Source organism: Oncorhynchus kisutch, linkage group LG20 (genome assembly GCF_002021735.2).
Source record: "Oncorhynchus kisutch isolate 150728-3 linkage group LG20, Okis_V2, whole genome shotgun sequence".
In the NCBI taxonomy this organism is placed as follows: domain Eukaryota; kingdom Metazoa; phylum Chordata; class Actinopteri; order Salmoniformes; family Salmonidae; genus Oncorhynchus; species Oncorhynchus kisutch.
The window spans coordinates 1,153,917-1,171,937 of NC_034193.2; the positions used below are offsets into that span (position 1 = coordinate 1,153,917).

Here is an 18,021-nt window from a genome sequence, read left to right on the forward strand (position 1 = left end):
AACAGTAAGGTTCAGAGGACAGAGGACAGAGGGACTATAGAGTATAGAACAGTAAGGTTCAGAAGACAGAGAGACTATAGAGTATAGAACAGTAAGGTTCAGAAGACAGAGGACAGAGGGACTATAGAGTAGAGAACAGTAAGGTTCAGAAGACAGAGGGACTATAGAGTATTGAACAGTAAGGTTCAGAAGACAGAGGGACTATAGAGTATAGAACAGTAAGGTTCAGAGGACAGAGGACAGAGGGACTATAGAGTATAGAACAGTAAGGTTCAGAAGACAGAGGGACTATAGAGAATTGAACAGTAAGGTTCAGAGGACAGAGGGACTATAGAGTATAGAACAGTAAGGTTCAGAAGACAGAGGACAGAGGGACTATAGAGTATAGAACAGTAAGGTTCAGAGGACAGAGGACAGAGGGACTATAGAGTATAGAACAGTAAGGTTCAGAAGACAGAGAGACTATAGAGTATTGAACAGTAAGGTTCAGAAAACAGAGGGACTATAGAGTATTGAACAGTAAGGTTCAGAGGACAGAGGGACTATAGAGTATAGAACAGTAAGGTTCAGAGGACAGAGGGACTATAGAGTATAGAACAGTAAGGTTCAGAGGACAGAGGACAGAGGGACTATAGAGTATTGAACAGTAAGTTTCAGAGGACAGAGGGACTATAGAGTATTGAACAGTAAGGTTCAGAGGACAGAGGACAGAGGGACTATAGAGTAGAGAACAGTAAGGTTCAGAAGACAGAGGGACTATAGAGTATTGAACAGTAAGGTTCAGAAGACAGAGGGACTATAGAGTATAGAACAGTAAGGTTCAGAGGACAGAGGACAGAGGGACTATAGAGTATAGAACAGTAAGGTTCAGAAGACAGAGGGACTATAGAGTATTGAACAGTAAGGTTCAGAGGACAGAGGGACTATAGAGTATAGAACAGTAAGGTTCAGAAGACAGAGGACAGAGGGACTATAGAGTATAGAACAGTAAGGTTCAGAGGACAGAGGACAGAGGGACTATAGAGTATAGAACAGTAAGGTTCAGAAGACAGAGGGACTATAGAGTAGAGAACAGTAAGGTTCAGAAGACAGAGGGACTATAGAGTAGAGAACAGTAAGGTTCAGAGGACAGAGGGACTATAGAGTAGAGAACAGTAAGGTTCAGAGGACAGAGGACAGAGGGACTATAGAGTATAGAACAGTAAGGTTCAGAAGACAGAGAGACTATAGAGTATAGAACAGTAAGGTTCAGAAGACAGAGGACAGAGGGACTATAGAGTATTGAACAGTAAGGTTCAGAAGACAGAGGGACTATAGAGTATTGAACAGTAAGGTTCAGAGGACAGAGGGACTATAGAGTATAGAACAGTAAGGTTCAGAGGACAGAGGGACTATAGAGTATAGATCAGTAAGGTTCAGAGGACAGAGGACAGAGGGACTATAGAGTATAGAACAGTAAGGTTCAGAAGACAGAGGGACTATAGAGTATAGAACAGTAAGGTTCAGAGGACAGAGGGACTATAGAGTATAGAACAGTAAGGTTCAGAGGACAGAGGACAGAGGGACTATAGAGTATTGAACAGTAAGTTTCAGAGGACAGAGGGACTATAGAGTATAGAACAGTAAGGTTCAGAGGACAGAGGACAGAGGGACTATAGAGTAGAGAACAGTAAGGTTCAGAAGACAGAGGGACTATAGAGTATTGAACAGTAAGGTTCAGAAGACAGAGGGACTATAGAGTATAGAACAGTAAGGTTCAGAGGACAGAGGACAGAGGGACTATAGAGTATAGAACAGTAAGGTTCAGAAGACAGAGAGACTATAGAGTATAGAACAGTAAGGTTCAGAGGACAGAGGACAGAGGGACTATAGAGTATAGATCAGTAAGGTTCAGAGGACAGAGGACAGAGGGACTATAGAGTATAGAACAGTAAGGTTCAGAAGACAGAGGGACTATAGAGTATATAACAGTAAGGTTCAGAGGACAGAGGGACTATAGAGTATAGAACAGTAAGGTTCAGAGGACAGAGGACAGAGGGACTATAGAGTAGAGAACAGTAAGGTTCAGAAGACAGAGGGACTATAGAGTATTGAACAGTAAGGTTCAGAAGACAGAGGGACTATAGAGTATAGAACAGTAAGGTTCAGAGGACAGAGGACAGAGGGACTATAGAGTATAGAACAGTAAGGTTCAGAGGACAGAGGACAGAGGGACTATAGAGTAGAGAACAGTAAGGTTCAGAAGACAGAGGACAGAGGGACTATAGAGTATAGAACAGTAAGGTTCAGAAGACAGAGGGACTATAGAGTATAGAACAGTAAGGTTCAGAAGACAGAGGACATAGGGACTATAGAGTATAGAACAGTAAGGTTCAGAAGACAGAGGGACTATAGAGTATAGAACAGTAAGGTTCAGAAGACAGAGGACAGAGGACAGAGGGACTATAGAGTATAGAACAGTAAGGTTCAGAGGACAGAAGACAGAGGGACTATAGAGTATAGAACAGTAAGGTTCAGAAGACAGAGGGACTATAGAGTAGAGAACAGTAAGGTTCAGAAGACAGAGGGACTATAGAGTATAGAACAGTAAGGTTCAGAAGACAGAGAGACTATAGAGTATAGAACAGTACGGTTCAGAAGACAGAGGACAGAGGGACTATAGAGTATAGAACAGTAAGGTTCAGAGGACAGAGGACAGAGGGACTATAGAGTATAGAACAGTAAGGTTCAGAAGACAGAGGGACTATAGAGTATTGAACAGTAAGGTTCAGAGGACAGAGGGACTATAGAGTATAGAACAGTAAGGTTCAGAAGACAGAGGACAGAGGGACTATAGAGTATAGAACAGTAAGGTTCAGAGGACAGAGGACAGAGGGACTATAGAGTATAGAACAGTAAGGTTCAGAAGACAGAGGGACTATAGAGTAGAGAACAGTAAGGTTCAGAAGACAGAGGGACTATAGAGTAGAGAACAGTAAGGTTCAGAGGACAGAGCGACTATAGAGTATAGAACAGTAAGGTTCAGAGGACAGAGGACAGAGGGACTATAGAGTATAGAACAGTAAGGTTCAGAAGACAGAGGGACTATAGAGTATTGAACAGTAAGGTTCAGAGGACAGAGGGACTATAGAGTATAGAACAGTAAGGTTCAGAAGACAGAGGACAGAGGGACTATAGAGTATAGAACAGTAAGGTTCAGAGGACAGAGGACAGAGGGACTATAGAGTATAGAACAGTAAGGTTCAGAAGACAGAGGGACTATAGAGTAGAGAACAGTAAGGTTCAGAAGACAGAGGGACTATAGAGTAGAGAACAGTAAGGTTCAGAGGACAGAGGGACTATAGAGTAGAGAACAGTAAGTTTCAGAGGACAGAGGGACTATAGAGTATTGAACAGTAAGGTTCAGAGGACAGAGGACAGAGGGACTATAGAGTATTGAACAGTAAGGTTCAGAAGACAGAGGGACTATAGAGTATAGAACAGTAAGGTTCAGAGGACAGAGGACAGAGGGACTATAGAGTATAGAACAGTAAGGTTCAGAAGACAGAGAGACTATAGAGTATAGAACAGTAAGGTTCAGAGGACAGAGGACAGAGGGACTATAGAGTATAGATCAGTAAGGTTCAGAGGACAGAGGACAGAGGGACTATAGAGTATAGAACAGTAAGGTTCAGAAGACAGAGGGACTATAGAGTATATAACAGTAAGGTTCAGAGGACAGAGGGACTATAGAGTATAGAACAGTAAGGTTCAGAGGACAGAGGACAGAGGGACTATAGAGTAGAGAACAGTAAGGTTCAGAAGACAGAGGGACTATAGAGTATTGAACAGTAAGGTTCAGAAGACAGAGGGACTATAGAGTATAGAACAGTAAGGTTCAGAGGACAGAGGACAGAGGGACTATAGAGTATAGAACAGTAAGGTTCAGAGGACAGAGGACAGAGGGACTATAGAGTATAGAACAGTAAGGTTCAGAAGACAGAGGACAGAGGGACTATAGAGTATAGAACAGTAAGGTTCAGAAGACAGAGGGACTATAGAGTATAGAACAGTAAGGTTCAGAAGACAGAGGGACTATAGAGTATAGAACAGTAAGGTTCAGAAGACAGAGGACAGAGGACAGAGGGACTATAGAGTATAGAACAGTAAGGTTCAGAGGACAGAAGACAGAGGGACTATAGAGTATAGAACAGTAAGGTTCAGAAGACAGAGGGACTATAGAGTATAGAACAGTAAGGTTCAGAAGACAGAGGGACTATAGAGTATAGAACAGTAAGGCTCAGAAGACAGAGGACAGAGGGACTATAGAGTATAGAACAGTAAGGTTCAGAGGACAGAGGGACTATAGAGTATAGAACAGTAAGGTTCAGAGGACAGAAGACAGAGGGACTATAGAGTATAGAACAGTAAGGTTCAGAAGACAGAGGGACTATAGAGTATAGAACAGTAAGGTTCAGAGGACAGAAGACAGAGGGACTATAGAGTATAGAACAGTAAGGTTCAGAAGACAGAGGGACTATAGAGTATAGAACAGTAAGGTTCAGAGGACAGAAGACAGAGGGACTATAGAGTATAGAACAGTAAGGTTCAGAGGACAGAGGGACTATAGAGTAGAGAACAGTAAGGTTCAGAAGACAGAGGGACTATAGAGTAGAGAACAGTAAGGTTCAGAAGACAGAGGGACTATAGAGTAGAGAACAGTAAGGTTCAGAAGACAGAGGGACTATAGAGTAGAGAACAGTAAGGTTCAGAAGACAGAGGACAGAGGGACTATAGAGTATAGAACAGTAAGGTTCAGAGGACAGAAGACAGAGGGACTATAGAGTATAGAACAGTAAGGTTCAGAAGACAGAGGGACTATAGAGTAGAGAACAGTAAGGTTCAGAAGACAGAAGACAGAGGGACTATAGAGTATAGAACAGTAAGGTTCAGAAGACAGAGGACAGAGGGACTATAGAGTATAGAACAGTAAGGTTCAGAAGACAGAGGGACTATAGAGTATAGAACAGTAAGGTTCAGAAGACAGAGGACAGAGGGACTATAGAGTATTGAACAGTAAGGTTCAGAAGACAGAGAGACTATAGAGTATTGAACAGTAAGGTTCAGAAGACAGAGGGACTATAGAGTATAGAACAGTAAGGTTCAGAAGACAGAGGACAGAGGGACTATAGAGTATAGAACAGTAAGGTTCAGAGGACAGAGGACAGAGGGACTATAGAGTAGAGAACAGTAAGGTTCAGAAGACAGAGGACAGAGGGACTATAGAGTATAGAACAGTAAGGTTCAGAAGACAGAGGGACTATAGAGTATTGAACAGTAAGGTTCAGAAGACAGAGGACAGAGGGACTATAGAGTATTGAACAGTAAGGTTCAGAGGACAGAGGGACTATAGAGTATAGAACAGTAAGGTTCAGAAGACAGAGGACAGAGGGACTATGGAGTATAGAACAGTAAGGTTCAGAAGACAGAGGACAGAGGGACTATAGAGTATAGAACAGTAAGGTTCAGAAGACAGAGGACAGAGGGACTATAGAGTATAGAACAGTAAGGTTCAGAAGATAGAGGGACTATAGAGTATAGAACAGTAAGGTTCAGAAGACAGAGGGACTATAGAGTATAGAACAGTAAGGTTCAGAAGACAGAGGGACTATAGAGTATAGAACAGTAAGGTTCAGAAGACAGAGGGACTATAGAGTATAGAACAGTAAGGTTCAGAAGACAGAGGGACTATAGAGTATAGAACAGTAAGGTTCAGAGGACAGAGGACAGAGGGACTATAGAGTATAGAACAGTAAGGTTCAGAAGACAGAGGGACTATAGAGTATAGAACAGTAAGGTTCAGAAGACAGAGGGACTATAGAGTATAGAACAGTAAGGTTCAGAGGACAGAGGACAGAGGGACTATAGAGTATAGAACAGTAAGGTTCAGAAGACAGAGGGACTATAGAGTATAGAACAGTAAGGTTCAGAGGACAGAGGACAGAGGGACTATAGAGTATAGAACAGTAAGGTTCAGAAGACAGAGGGACTATAGAGTATAGAACAGTACACTACATGACCAAAAGTATGTGGACACCTGCCTGTCGAACGACTCATTCCAAAATCAGGGGCATTAATATGGAGTTGGCTGCCACCCATTGCTGCTATAACAGCCTCCACTCTTCTGGGAAGGCTTTCCACTAGATGTAGGAACATTGCTGCTATAACAGCCTCCACTCTTCTGGGAAGGCTTTCCACTAGATGTTGGAAAATTGCTGCGGGGAGTTGCTTCGTTTCAGCCACAAGAGCATTAGTGCACAAGAATATTAGGGCACTGATGTTGGCCGATTAAGTCTGGCTTGCAGTCAGCGTTCCAATTCTTACCAAAGGTGTTTCGATGGGGTTGAGGTCAGGGCTCTGTGCAGGCCAGTCAAGTTCTTCCACACTGATCTCAACTAACCATTTCCTTATAGACCTCGCTTTGTGCACCGGGGGCATTGTTATGCTGAAACAGGAAAGGGGCCTCCCCAAACTGTTGCAACAGAATTGTCTAGAATGTCATTGTATGTTGTAGCGTTAAGATTTCCCTTCACTGGAATTAAGGGGCCTGAACCATTAAAAACAGCCCCAGACCATTTTTCCTCCTCCACCAGACTTTACAGTTGGCACTATGCATTGGGGCAGGTAGCGTTCTCCTGGCATCTGCTAAACCCAGATTTGTCTGTCTGACTGCCAGAGGGTGAAGCGTGATTCATAACTCCAGAGAACGCGTTTCCACTGCTCCAGAGTCCAATGGCGGTGAGCTTTACACCACTCCAGCCAATGCTTGGTATTGCACACGGTGATATTAGGCTTGTGTGCGGCTGCTCGGCTATGGAAAACCATTTCATGAAGCTTCCGGAGGCAGTTTGGAACTCAGTAGTGAGTGTTGCAACCGAGGACAGACGATTTTTACGGGCTACGTACCCGTTCTGTGGGCTTGTGTGGCCTACCATTTCGCGGCTGAGCCGTTGTTGCTCCTAGATGTTTCCACTTCACAAAGCAGCACTTACAGCACTAGCAGGGTAGAAATTTGACAAGCTGACTTGTTGGAAAGGTGGCATCCTATGATGGTGCCATGTTGAAAGTCACTGAGCTCTTCAGTAAGGCCATTATACTGCCAACGTTTGTCTATGGAGATTGCATGGCTGGGTGCTCGATATTATACACCTGTGAGCAACTGGTGTGGCTGAAATAGCCGAATCCAGTAATTTAGAGGGGGTGTCCACATACTTTAGTATATATAGTATATATAGTATATATAGTATATATAGTGTCGGTAGGATGGAACATTATTGTATGTTGAATGGTGCTTAGTGTTTATTAAATCGTACCTGTATTTCAGAAGCTCTGGTGCATGTTTCGATTTTGCCTTGAACACAACCTGTAGAAAGACAAATGTCCTTTAAACCTCATATATATATTCTACTGTATCGCATGTTCTGTGTTTCTCTGTTGAAAGGGACGAAAAAAACAAGGCTTTCTCACTTCTGCTTTCTCTCTGTCCTAAAGACACCAAACATTCCTTTGAAACCTCTGGGTTCAGAATAGCTGAGTTCAAAGAAGTAGAACGGCCTTAAGCTACAGTTGCTCAGTTACAGTTGCTAGGCATCACAGCAGTACCAGTTGGAGTGTCTCTTGACCCTGCTAGAGCCACTAACATCTGCTAGAGCCACTAACATCTGCTAGAGCACTGACATCTGCTAGAGCCACTGAATGATACAAGTAATGCTTCTGTTGTAGGAGTGAGACATGTTTCTAGTCTTCAAACTAACTCCCTTTCTCTCCCACCAAACATCTCATCTCAACTCTCTTTCTCTCCCACCAAGTATCTCATCCCAACTCTCGTTCTCTCCCACCAAACATCTCATCCCAACTCTCTTTCTCTCCCACCAAGCATCTCATCCCAACTCTCTTTCTCTCCTACCAAACATCTCATCCCAACTCTCTTTCTCTCCCACCAAACATCTCATCTCAACTCTCTTTCTCTCCCACCAAACATCTCATCACAACTCTCTTTCTCTCCCACCAAACGTCTCCAGTCTGAGCAGGTCCTTTAGCCACAATAGGACTCCAGTCTGAGCAGCACAATGATGAGTCGTAAAGTGTTCTGTAGTCTAATTCAGTTTATGGAGCGTTTCACAAGCCAAGCTTTGAACAAATCATAAACTAGACAAAACTGTGTTGCAGCTCTTTGCTCCGGCGTCTGTGTCTGACTGCTGTGCCAAATGGTGGCCTTCACCCCCTGACCTCTAACACCTTACCTCTCAGAGAGACATGAGCTGTGTTCAAATACGCATAGTAACGCACTAACCGTACTATTTGTGATGTAAAATTAGCATGTACTATGTCGTATGCTTATTAGTCAGAGTAAGATATAATTAGCATGCTAAAGGTTCCCGGATGTTGTTCTACATCTGTCAAAATACGAAGTATACAAGCATTGGAAACATTTCCTTGCTTTTATGGCCCATAATGCAATTCTTCAGAAAATGGGTGTGGCTTCACAACATTTTCAGATTTGTTAGAAAATAGCGGAAAATATGCAACGAGAGCTAATTATGACAAATGTTAACAAAATGTTGAGTAATGTAATACTGTAATGACTTTTCAAATAAGTTACACATTATGTTGTTGGCTGGCAAAGCATATCATTACAGCAGTAATCAGTATGTACGTTACCGGTATGTTAGCTAGCTACCTAACGCTAGTTGTCTACTAATACATCGAACTTGCCAGTATATTAACTATATGCTATCTAACTAACTACCCAAAGTTTATTGACATGATTATTTACGTCATTCTTAGCTAAGTGGTATAGTTGTTGTGCGTTCTCAATGGTGCGTTTGTAAATTCACTCTGGCTATCTACTCTGATTTCAGAGCACTCTTGTCTGAGTGTGCCAGAGCGCAGAATAACTGATGAATTCATGAACGCTCAACACCAGATGAATATGGCCGGTGTCAGTAAAGGTCTGCAAAAAATATTAATTCAATTCTTGCCAGCAGCACAGTTACAGTCACCAATGCTCTGGATAACATGAAAACAGCCTAACTAGCTCTGCTAGGGAGAGTAGAATGGTCAGAGTGAGCTGTTCTCTCATTTGTGTCTGGAAGTACTTAGCAGGTTAGCCAGTTAGCTTGGGTGCTTGACTGCAGTTGTGAGGTCAGAATGCTCAGATCAACCCTACTCCTTGGCCAGAGCGTCCAGTGTGCATTCTGAATGCTCTGAATTTACCTAAGGGCAATCTGACAACGCTTTGAATTTACAAACGCCCAGAGCACATTCTGGCAATCCAGAGTGAATTTACAAACATACCCAAAGTCGTAAAATGTCTAGCTAGTAATTTGTTATGCTAACAAGCTAGCAAGAGGTTGCATAGCAACAGCATCAACTTCAGGTAGACAGGTGAAGCTAGTACGCTCAGCTGAAAGAATACCGTTCATTTACAGTATACTAAAATTAACTAATAGTCAGGGGACGATTTTAGCATGTAAATCTTGGTGAGGCAAACACTTTATTTTTATTTCTATGCAAAGCCACTACACAACACTAAACAAAACATTCATTGCACTATAACGGTGACAAACGGTGCCCACAAACTGTTAGGGCCTACATAAAGCTGTCCCAACCGCAGAGTCCAAACACCTTACCACTGCTACACTATCAGCGGAGCCTTGTCTGGCAGCGAAACAGTTCATTCAGCCTCATTTACTGCCTTCAAAAAAACATAGTTGATATGGCTGACTTACTTAAACAAATGTGGTTTCTAATGACAATTGAGATGTACAAACTATGGCATAAGGGGACGACAAGTGGATAAGAGGCAATCCATAATTTTAATTAAGACATTAATGATAGGATGGACGTAGTCAATTTAACTATTTGTTCAGCACTTTTGAAATATACAGCGAACAGAATTCAGAACCTGGGCTGTTCTTACAGTATTCTTCCTGTACACCAAGTCAGAACCATAGGATAAATAAAAGGGGGCATATAAACAGACAATGAAAGCTCTTACAATATTCAATGATTACATTTCTCTAAAACAGGCTATAGGCTACGTGTGCATCACCAAGCCAGAACAGTAGGCAAAATTATGGGGGGAAAAGTGACCAAATTATGAGGGTGAGGCACATGGGCTTACTACACAACATACACTTAGTATTACTTTCTTAGCTACAGACAGTATACATATATCCCTGGCATATTACATCATTTATGCAGCAGCTTACAATACATTTTTGGACTCACTTTGTACAGGAAGGTGGCGCGGCGGTCCTTCTTGTGGGCAAATTCTGTCAGCAAACTTTGTCATCAAAGCCTGTCATTCTCTGGATTTATGGTGCTTTCAAGACAACTGGGAACTCTGAAGAAAACAAGGTCGAATCATAACATCAGTGATCTTAAGGTCAGCACTCTAGAATGAGGCTTGAGTCCCCTACTTGGAATTCCGAGTTGGATGACTGTTCAAAATGAATTTTCCCAGTCTGAGCTGTTTTTCTTTCAAAGTTCCCAGTTGTCTTGAACTCACTGAAGTCTTATTTTCCAGTTCTGAGTTTCCAGTTGTTTTGGACACGGCAGAAGTCATGCTGGATTGACAGCAAGGCCAATGTTGAATGTTTATCTTCTTTAACCTTGGAAAAGATACCCTTAAACCCAGACTTGGGACCACACACCCACTCCACTGAATAGCAGGCTAGTAATTGCTTTGCAATGCTTGCAGTTAGCCACTGATTCCTTCCAAACCACTCATTGTTGCGATTTCCAACTTGTTGTGTAATGTTTATGTCCAATAGTTGATGAGCACCAATACGATTATCTATAATTTCTCTTAATTATTTATCTTCATATGACAAGGATTGAAAAGGATTTGCTTGTAGATTGTCGTCTTCATTCATGATGATGACTGCTAGTTTACTAGATAAGATTTTGAAAGTATGATGCTGACATGATCAGTCCAATCAAAGCTGCTGTAGATATCATGTGATTTGATGTAAATTTATCTGTGGCAAATGACCTTGAGCCTCCGTGGATGGGCACGTCTAATGCAACTCTATGGCAGCACCCAAGGGGCTTGAATTTTCGAGCTCTACCCTTAGATTTTGCGGTGACATGGTGTCCCCATGAGTGACAGAACGCTGAGCCAATCACAGCGCAACTAGAGAACATTACCAACCCCTACGCTCAGTATTTTCCACTGGCTGTCCCACCACCACAGAAAGCAGATCTAGGCTGAAACACCTGCATTTTGGAGCTGCCTCAGTCAGGAAAGCACTGATCTAGGCTGAAACACCTGCATTTTGAAGCTGCCTCAGTCAGGAAAGCACTGAGCTAGGCTGAAACACCTGCATTTTGGAGCTGCCTCAGTCAGGAAAGCACTGAGCTAGGCTGAAACACCTGCATTTTGGAGCTGCCTCAGTCAGGAAAGCACTGAGCTAGGCTGAAACACCTGCATTTTGGAGCTGCCTCAGTCAGGAAAGCACTGAGCTAGGCTGAAACACCTGCATTTTGGAGCTGCCTCAGTCAGGAAAGCACTGATCTAGGCTGAAACACCTGCATTTTGAAGCTGCCTCAGTCAGGAAAGCACTGAGCTAGGCTGAAACACCTGCATTTTGGAGCTGCCTCAGTCAGGAAAGCACTGAGCTAGGCTGAAACACCTGCATTTTGGAGCTGCCTCAGTCAGGAAAGCACTGAGCTAGGCTGAAACACCTGCATTTTGGAGCTGCCTCAGTCAGGCAAGCACTGAGCTAGGCTGAAACACCTGCATTTAGGAGCTGCCTCAGTCAGGAAAGCACTGAGCTAGGCTGAAACACCTGCATTTTGGAGCTGCCTCAGTCAGGAAAGCACTGAGCTAGGCTGAAACACCTGCATTTAGGAGCTGCCTCAGTCAGGAAAGCACTGAGCTAGGCTGAAACACCTGCATTTAGGAGCTGCCTCAGTCAGGAAAGCACTGAGCTAGGCTGAAACACCTGCATTTTGGAGCTGCCTCAGTCAGGAAAGCACTGAGCTAGGCTGAAACACCTGCATTTAGGAGCTGCCTCAGTCAGGAAAGCACTGAGCTAGGCTGAAACACCTGCATTTTGGAGCTGCCTCAGTCAGGAAAGCACTGAGCTAGGCTGAAACACCTGCATTTTGGAGCTGCCTCAGTCAGGAAAGCACTGAGCTAGGCTGAAACACCTGCATTTAGGAGCTGCCTCAGTCAGGAAAGCACTGAGCTAGGCTGAAACACCTGCATTTTGGAGCTGCCTCAGTCAGGAAAGCACTGAGCTAGGCTGAAACACCTGCATTTAGGAGCTGCCTCAGTCAGGAAAGCACTGAGCTAGGCTGAAACACCTGCATTTTGGAGCTGCCTCAGTCAGGAAAGCACTGAGCTAGGCTGAAACACCTGCATTTTGGAGCTGCCTCAGTCAGGAAAGCACTGAGCTAGGCTGAAACACCTGCATTTTGGAGCTGCCTCAGTCAGGAAAGCACTGAGCTAGGCTGAAACACCTGCATTTTGGAGCTGCCTCAGTCAGGAAAGCACTGAGCTAGGCTGAAACACCTGCATTTTGGAGCTGCCTCAGTCAGGAAAGCACTGAGCTAGGCTGAAACACCTGCATTTAGGAGCTGCCTCAGTCAGGAAAGCACTGAGCTAGGCTGAAACACCTGCATTTTGGAGCTGCCTCAGTCAGGAAAGCACTGAGCTAGGCTGAAACACCTGCATTTAGGAGCTGCCTCAGTCAGGAAAGCACTGAGCTAGGCTGAAACACCTGCATTTTGGAGCTGCCTCAGTCAGGAAAGCACTGAGCTAGGCTGAAACACCTGCATTTTGGAGCTGCCTCAGTCAGGAAAGCACTGAGCTAGGCTGAAACACCTGCATTTTGGAGCTGCCTCAGTCAGGAAAGCACTGAGCTAGGCTGAAACACCTGCATTTTGGAGCTGCCTCAGTCAGGAAAGCACTGAGCTAGGCTGAAACACCTGCATTTAGGAGCTGCCTCAGTCAGGAAAGCACTGAGCTAGGCTGAAACACCTGCATTTTGGAGCTGCCTCAGTCAGGAAAGCACTGAGCTAGGCTGAAACACCTGCATTTTGGAGCTGCCTCAGTCAGGAAAGCACTGAGCTAGGCTGAAACACCTGCATTTAGGAGCTGCCTCAGTCAGGAAAGCACTGAGCTAGGCTGAAACACCTGCATTTTGGAGCTGCCTCAGTCAGGAAAGCACTGAGCTAGGCTGAAACACCTGCATTTAGGAGCTGCCTCAGTCAGGAAAGCACTGAGCTAGGCTGAAACACCTGCATTTTGGAGCTGCCTCAGTCAGGAAAGCACTGAGCTAGGCTGAAACACCTGCATTTTGGAGCTGCCTCAGTCAGGAAAGCACTGAGCTAGGCTGAAACACCTGCATTTTGGAGCTGCCTCAGTCAGGAAAGCACTGAGCTAGGCTGAAACACCTGCATTTTGGAGCTGCCTCAGTCAGGCAAGCACTGAGCTAGGCTGAAACACCTGCATTTAGGAGCTGCCTCAGTCAGGAAAGCACTGAGCTAGGCTGAAACACCTGCATTTTGGAGCTGCCTCAGTCAGGAAAGCACTGAGCTAGGCTGAAACACCTGCATTTAGGAGCTGCCTCAGTCAGGAAAGCACTGAGCTAGGCTGAAACACCTGCATTTAGGAGCTGCCTCAGTCAGGAAAGCACTGAGCTAGGCTGAAACACCTGCATTTTGGAGCTGCCTCAGTCAGGAAAGCACTGAGCTAGGCTGAAACACCTGCATTTAGGAGCTGCCTCAGTCAGGAAAGCACTGAGCTAGGCTGAAACACCTGCATTTTGGAGCTGCCTCAGTCAGGAAAGCACTGAGCTAGGCTGAAACACCTGCATTTTGGAGCTGCCTCAGTCAGGAAAGCACTGAGCTAGGCTGAAACACCTGCATTTAGGAGCTGCCTCAGTCAGGAAAGCACTGAGCTAGGCTGAAACACCTGCATTTTGGAGCTGCCTCAGTCAGGAAAGCACTGAGCTAGGCTGAAACACCTGCATTTAGGAGCTGCCTCAGTCAGGAAAGCACTGAGCTAGGCTGAAACACCTGCATTTTGGAGCTGCCTCAGTCAGGAAAGCACTGAGCTAGGCTGAAACACCTGCATTTTGGAGCTGCCTCAGTCAGGAAAGCACTGAGCTAGGCTGAAACACCTGCATTTTGGAGCTGCCTCAGTCAGGAAAGCACTGAGCTAGGCTGAAACACCTGCATTTTGGAGCTGCCTCAGTCAGGAAAGCACTGAGCTAGGCTGAAACACCTGCATTTTGGAGCTGCCTCAGTCAGGAAAGCACTGAGCTAGGCTGAAACACCTGCATTTAGGAGCTGCCTCAGTCAGGAAAGCACTGAGCTAGGCTGAAACACCTGCATTTTGGAGCTGCCTCAGTCAGGAAAGCACTGAGCTAGGCTGAAACACCTGCATTTAGGAGCTGCCTCAGTCAGGAAAGCACTGAGCTAGGCTGAAACACCTGCATTTTGGAGCTGCCTCAGTCAGGAAAGCACTGAGCTAGGCTGAAACACCTGCATTTTGGAGCTGCCTCAGTCAGGAAAGCACTGAGCTAGGCTGAAACACCTGCATTTTGGAGCTGCCTCAGTCAGGAAAGCACTGAGCTAGGCTGAAACACCTGCATTTTGGAGCTGCCTCAGTCAGGAAAGCACTGAGCTAGGCTGAAACACCTGCATTTAGGAGCTGCCTCAGTCAGGAAAGCACTGAGCTAGGCTGAAACACCTGCATTTTGGAGCTGCCTCAGTCAGGAAAGCACTGAGCTAGGCTGAAACACCTGCATTTTGGAGCTGCCTCAGTCAGGAAAGCACTGAGCTAGGCTGAAACACCTGCATTTAGGAGCTGCCTCAGTCAGGAAAGCACTGAGCTAGGCTGAAACACCTGCATTTTGGAGCTGCCTCAGTCAGGAAAGCACTGAGCTAGGCTGAAACACCTGCATTTAGGAGCTGCCTCAGTCAGGAAAGCACTGAGCTAGGCTGAAACACCTGCATTTTGGAGCTGCCTCAGTCAGGAAAGCACTGAGCTAGGCTGAAACACCTGCATTTTGGAGCTGCCTCAGTCAGGAAAGCACTGAGCTAGGCTGAAACACCTGCATTTTGGAGCTGCCTCAGTCAGGAAAGCACTGAGCTAGGCTGAAACACCTGCATTTTGGAGCTGCCTCAGTCAGGAAAGCACTGAGCTAGGCTGAAACACCTGCATTTAGGAGCTGCCTCAGTCAGGAAAGCACTGAGCTAGGCTGAAACACCTGCATTTTGGAGCTGCCTCAGTCAGGATAGCAAAGAAGAGACCAAGTCTGCAGGTGGCTTTATTGACTCAATTATGTTGATGATTTTTTTACAATGTTTGCAAACTGATATGTGACACGTATTAATGCCAAAATAACATGCAAAACTGTGGGTCGCCACTGCTAATAGTATATAGTATGCCGTATACAGTATGTTGGTATGGGTTTTGGAACACAGCTATGGTCTCATCTCTGGCCTCAACAACCTACAACTTGACTGGTCTCATACATGTGGATCTGCTCCACTTGTAACAGTGTTGCTTCCTGTCTGCCCAGAGCTGGGCCGAAAACAGAGACCGTCGGCACACAACAACACTCACCACCCATTCTTGAGTCACAGTTGACGTCACTGCACGATATCGATAGATTTGCTACCGGTGCGCCATAGTTAACTAGCTAGCTATTTCACATGGACTACATTCACATGTGCTAAAACAGAGGCAGGATCCACACAGAGACAGGGTGTACTGACTCAACTGTGCTAAACTCACCTGTGCGAAATAGAGGTTCATGAGGCTGAGGGTGAAGAACTGCAGGCATACAGGGTAACAGTAGAGCAGCCAGAAGGTGAATGGTCCCAGTGTGTTGGCTGTCACAAAGTTTCTGAAGTAGAAGGAGAAGAGGACGGCCCTCAATGCAGCCCACAGCAGACACAGGAAGAGAAACACTGTCTGGTAGCTGAACCTCTTGTGTTTGTAGCGCAGCACCATCCACAGCTGTAGATAGATGAAGAGGAACAGCAGGGAGTAGAAGACAGTGTAGACCACAGTGAGACCTAGCTTCACGTAAGGGGATACAGCCGGGGTCAAGGTGGGGGGAGGGAGGGACTCGTTGGTACCCAGGGGAGACAGGAGGGATAGATCCCTCACCTGGGCCTCCATGACCACCTGGTCTGGCTGGTTCTCACTTGGTTGCCCCTGGATCTCCTAGGTACAGTCGGGGCCTCTCCTCTCCCTGGCTGGTTTTACCAGGGTTTTCCCTGGATCTCCTAGGTACAGTGGGGGCCTCTTCTTCCCTCCCTGGCTGGTTCTCACTTGGCTGCCCCTGGATCTCCTAGCCACAGTGGGGGCCTCTCCTTTCCTCCTCTTCTTTCTTCCTTCTATTCCTCTCCTTCGGTGCACTGTAGTGACGGTTCCTCCTCTCACGAGCCGTCCTCTGTCTCTCTCTTTCAGCCTGGGCTACAGCACGACAACACAGACACAGCTCTCTCTCTTTCGCCTAACAGAGCAGGAGGCAGAGAGCGAATGCGCAGAGAGAAATGTGTGAGTGAATGGGGGTGTCAGGCTCTAAGAGGAAAGAAAAGAATGGAGGGTGAATGGAGAAGAGGAGAAGTGGAGGAGGGGGTATAAAGAATAACAAGCTAGACTTCCTGCAGCAGGGAGAGGAGAGCCGAGCCAGTGGCTGAACGCTGAGGCACATGATCTGTGTGGAGAATGAGGTGTTTATCAGGCGACAGGCTGGAGGCTGGGTCTGTGGGCAGGATGCTACAGTTACAGTACAGTAGGCTGTGCTGGACTTTGAGTTTAGAGAGAGAAGAGAAGTGGGGAGAGAGGAAGAGGGCAATCCATTCCCTGGTTCATTACGCTATACGCTACGTAGTCAGCTGACGCAGGCTACTGTACCTTTAACCCTGGACTGGAGCTTCCCACCACTGACTGACTGAACCCCTGGGACTGGAGCTTCCAACCACTGACTGACTGAACCTCTGGGACTGGAGCTTCCAACCACTGACTGAACTACCCTGGGTGGAGCTTCCAACCACTGACTGAACTCCCCTGGGACTGGAGCTTCTCACCACTGACTGAACCCCTGGGACTGGAGCTTCCCACCACTGACTGAACCCCTGGGACTGGAGCTTCCCACCACTGACTGACTGAACTCCTCTGGGACTGGAGCTTCCAACCACTGACTGACTGAACTCCTCTGGGACTGGAGCTTCCAACCACTGACTGAACTACCCTGGGACTGGAGCTTCCAACCACTGACTGAACTCCCCTGGGCCTGGAGCTTCCAACCACTGACTGAACTCCCCTGGGACTGGAGCTTCCAACCACTGACTGAACTCCCCTGAGACTGGAGCTTCCAACCACTGACTGAACTCCCCTGGGACTGGAGCTTCCCACCACTGACTGACTGAACTCCTCTGGGACTGGAGCTTCCAACCACTGACTGAACTCCTCTGGGACTGGAGCTTCCCACTACTGACTGACTGAACTCGGAGCCGCCCCAGATCGGATGGCTTTATTATCATGAAGATAATATTTTGTTTCCCAAAGCCAACCAAACATGTATTTGTTGTGCTCTTATGTCTCTCTGTTTGTGTGATTCCGGTTCTATTGTGGTTGCAGTAGAACATTCATTACATAGAACCTACTTTGCTTTCAGGGTTCTGTACTGACTCAGTCTAAGATGCTCTCCAGGACTAGACTTAATGTGTCCGGGAAACCGGCCAGATGAATTCCAGAGGCATGACCAGGAGCAGGGGAACTCGGAGCAGGGGACTGTGTTAGCGGGAGGGTCTCTCTCCAACCCAGAGTGCTTTGGGCTGTCCAGAGAGTACAGAACGCTAGCAGGAGCAGGGTTTGTTATGGTTGGTATATTATCGTGTCACAGGACGACAGGGGCATGTGAATGTCAGGACAGTCATGGTCTACAGGTCAGTTTAAATGACCTTTGACTCGGTCAGTAAATGTTTACTGTCTCAGAAACGTTCATT

At 45.9% G+C, this 18,021-nt stretch overlaps 1 protein-coding gene across 1 annotated transcript in view; it reads right to left on the minus strand.

The window, feature by feature from the left end:
* The window catches only part of gpr137ba (G protein-coupled receptor 137Ba), a 32,499-nt gene extending 15,797 nt beyond the window's left edge, over positions 1 to 16,702 (minus strand). The window contains exons 1-2 of the mRNA XM_031799823.1: positions 15,797 to 16,702; positions 7,353 to 7,402 (exon numbers count right to left, since the gene is read on the minus strand). Coding sequence (XP_031655683.1) covers positions 7,353 to 7,402; positions 15,797 to 16,186 — 440 coding nt within the window. The 5' untranslated portion in view covers positions 16,187 to 16,702. The remainder of the gene's footprint in view (positions 1 to 7,352; positions 7,403 to 15,796) is intronic.
* Between the last annotated feature and the right edge of the window lie 1,319 nt (positions 16,703 to 18,021).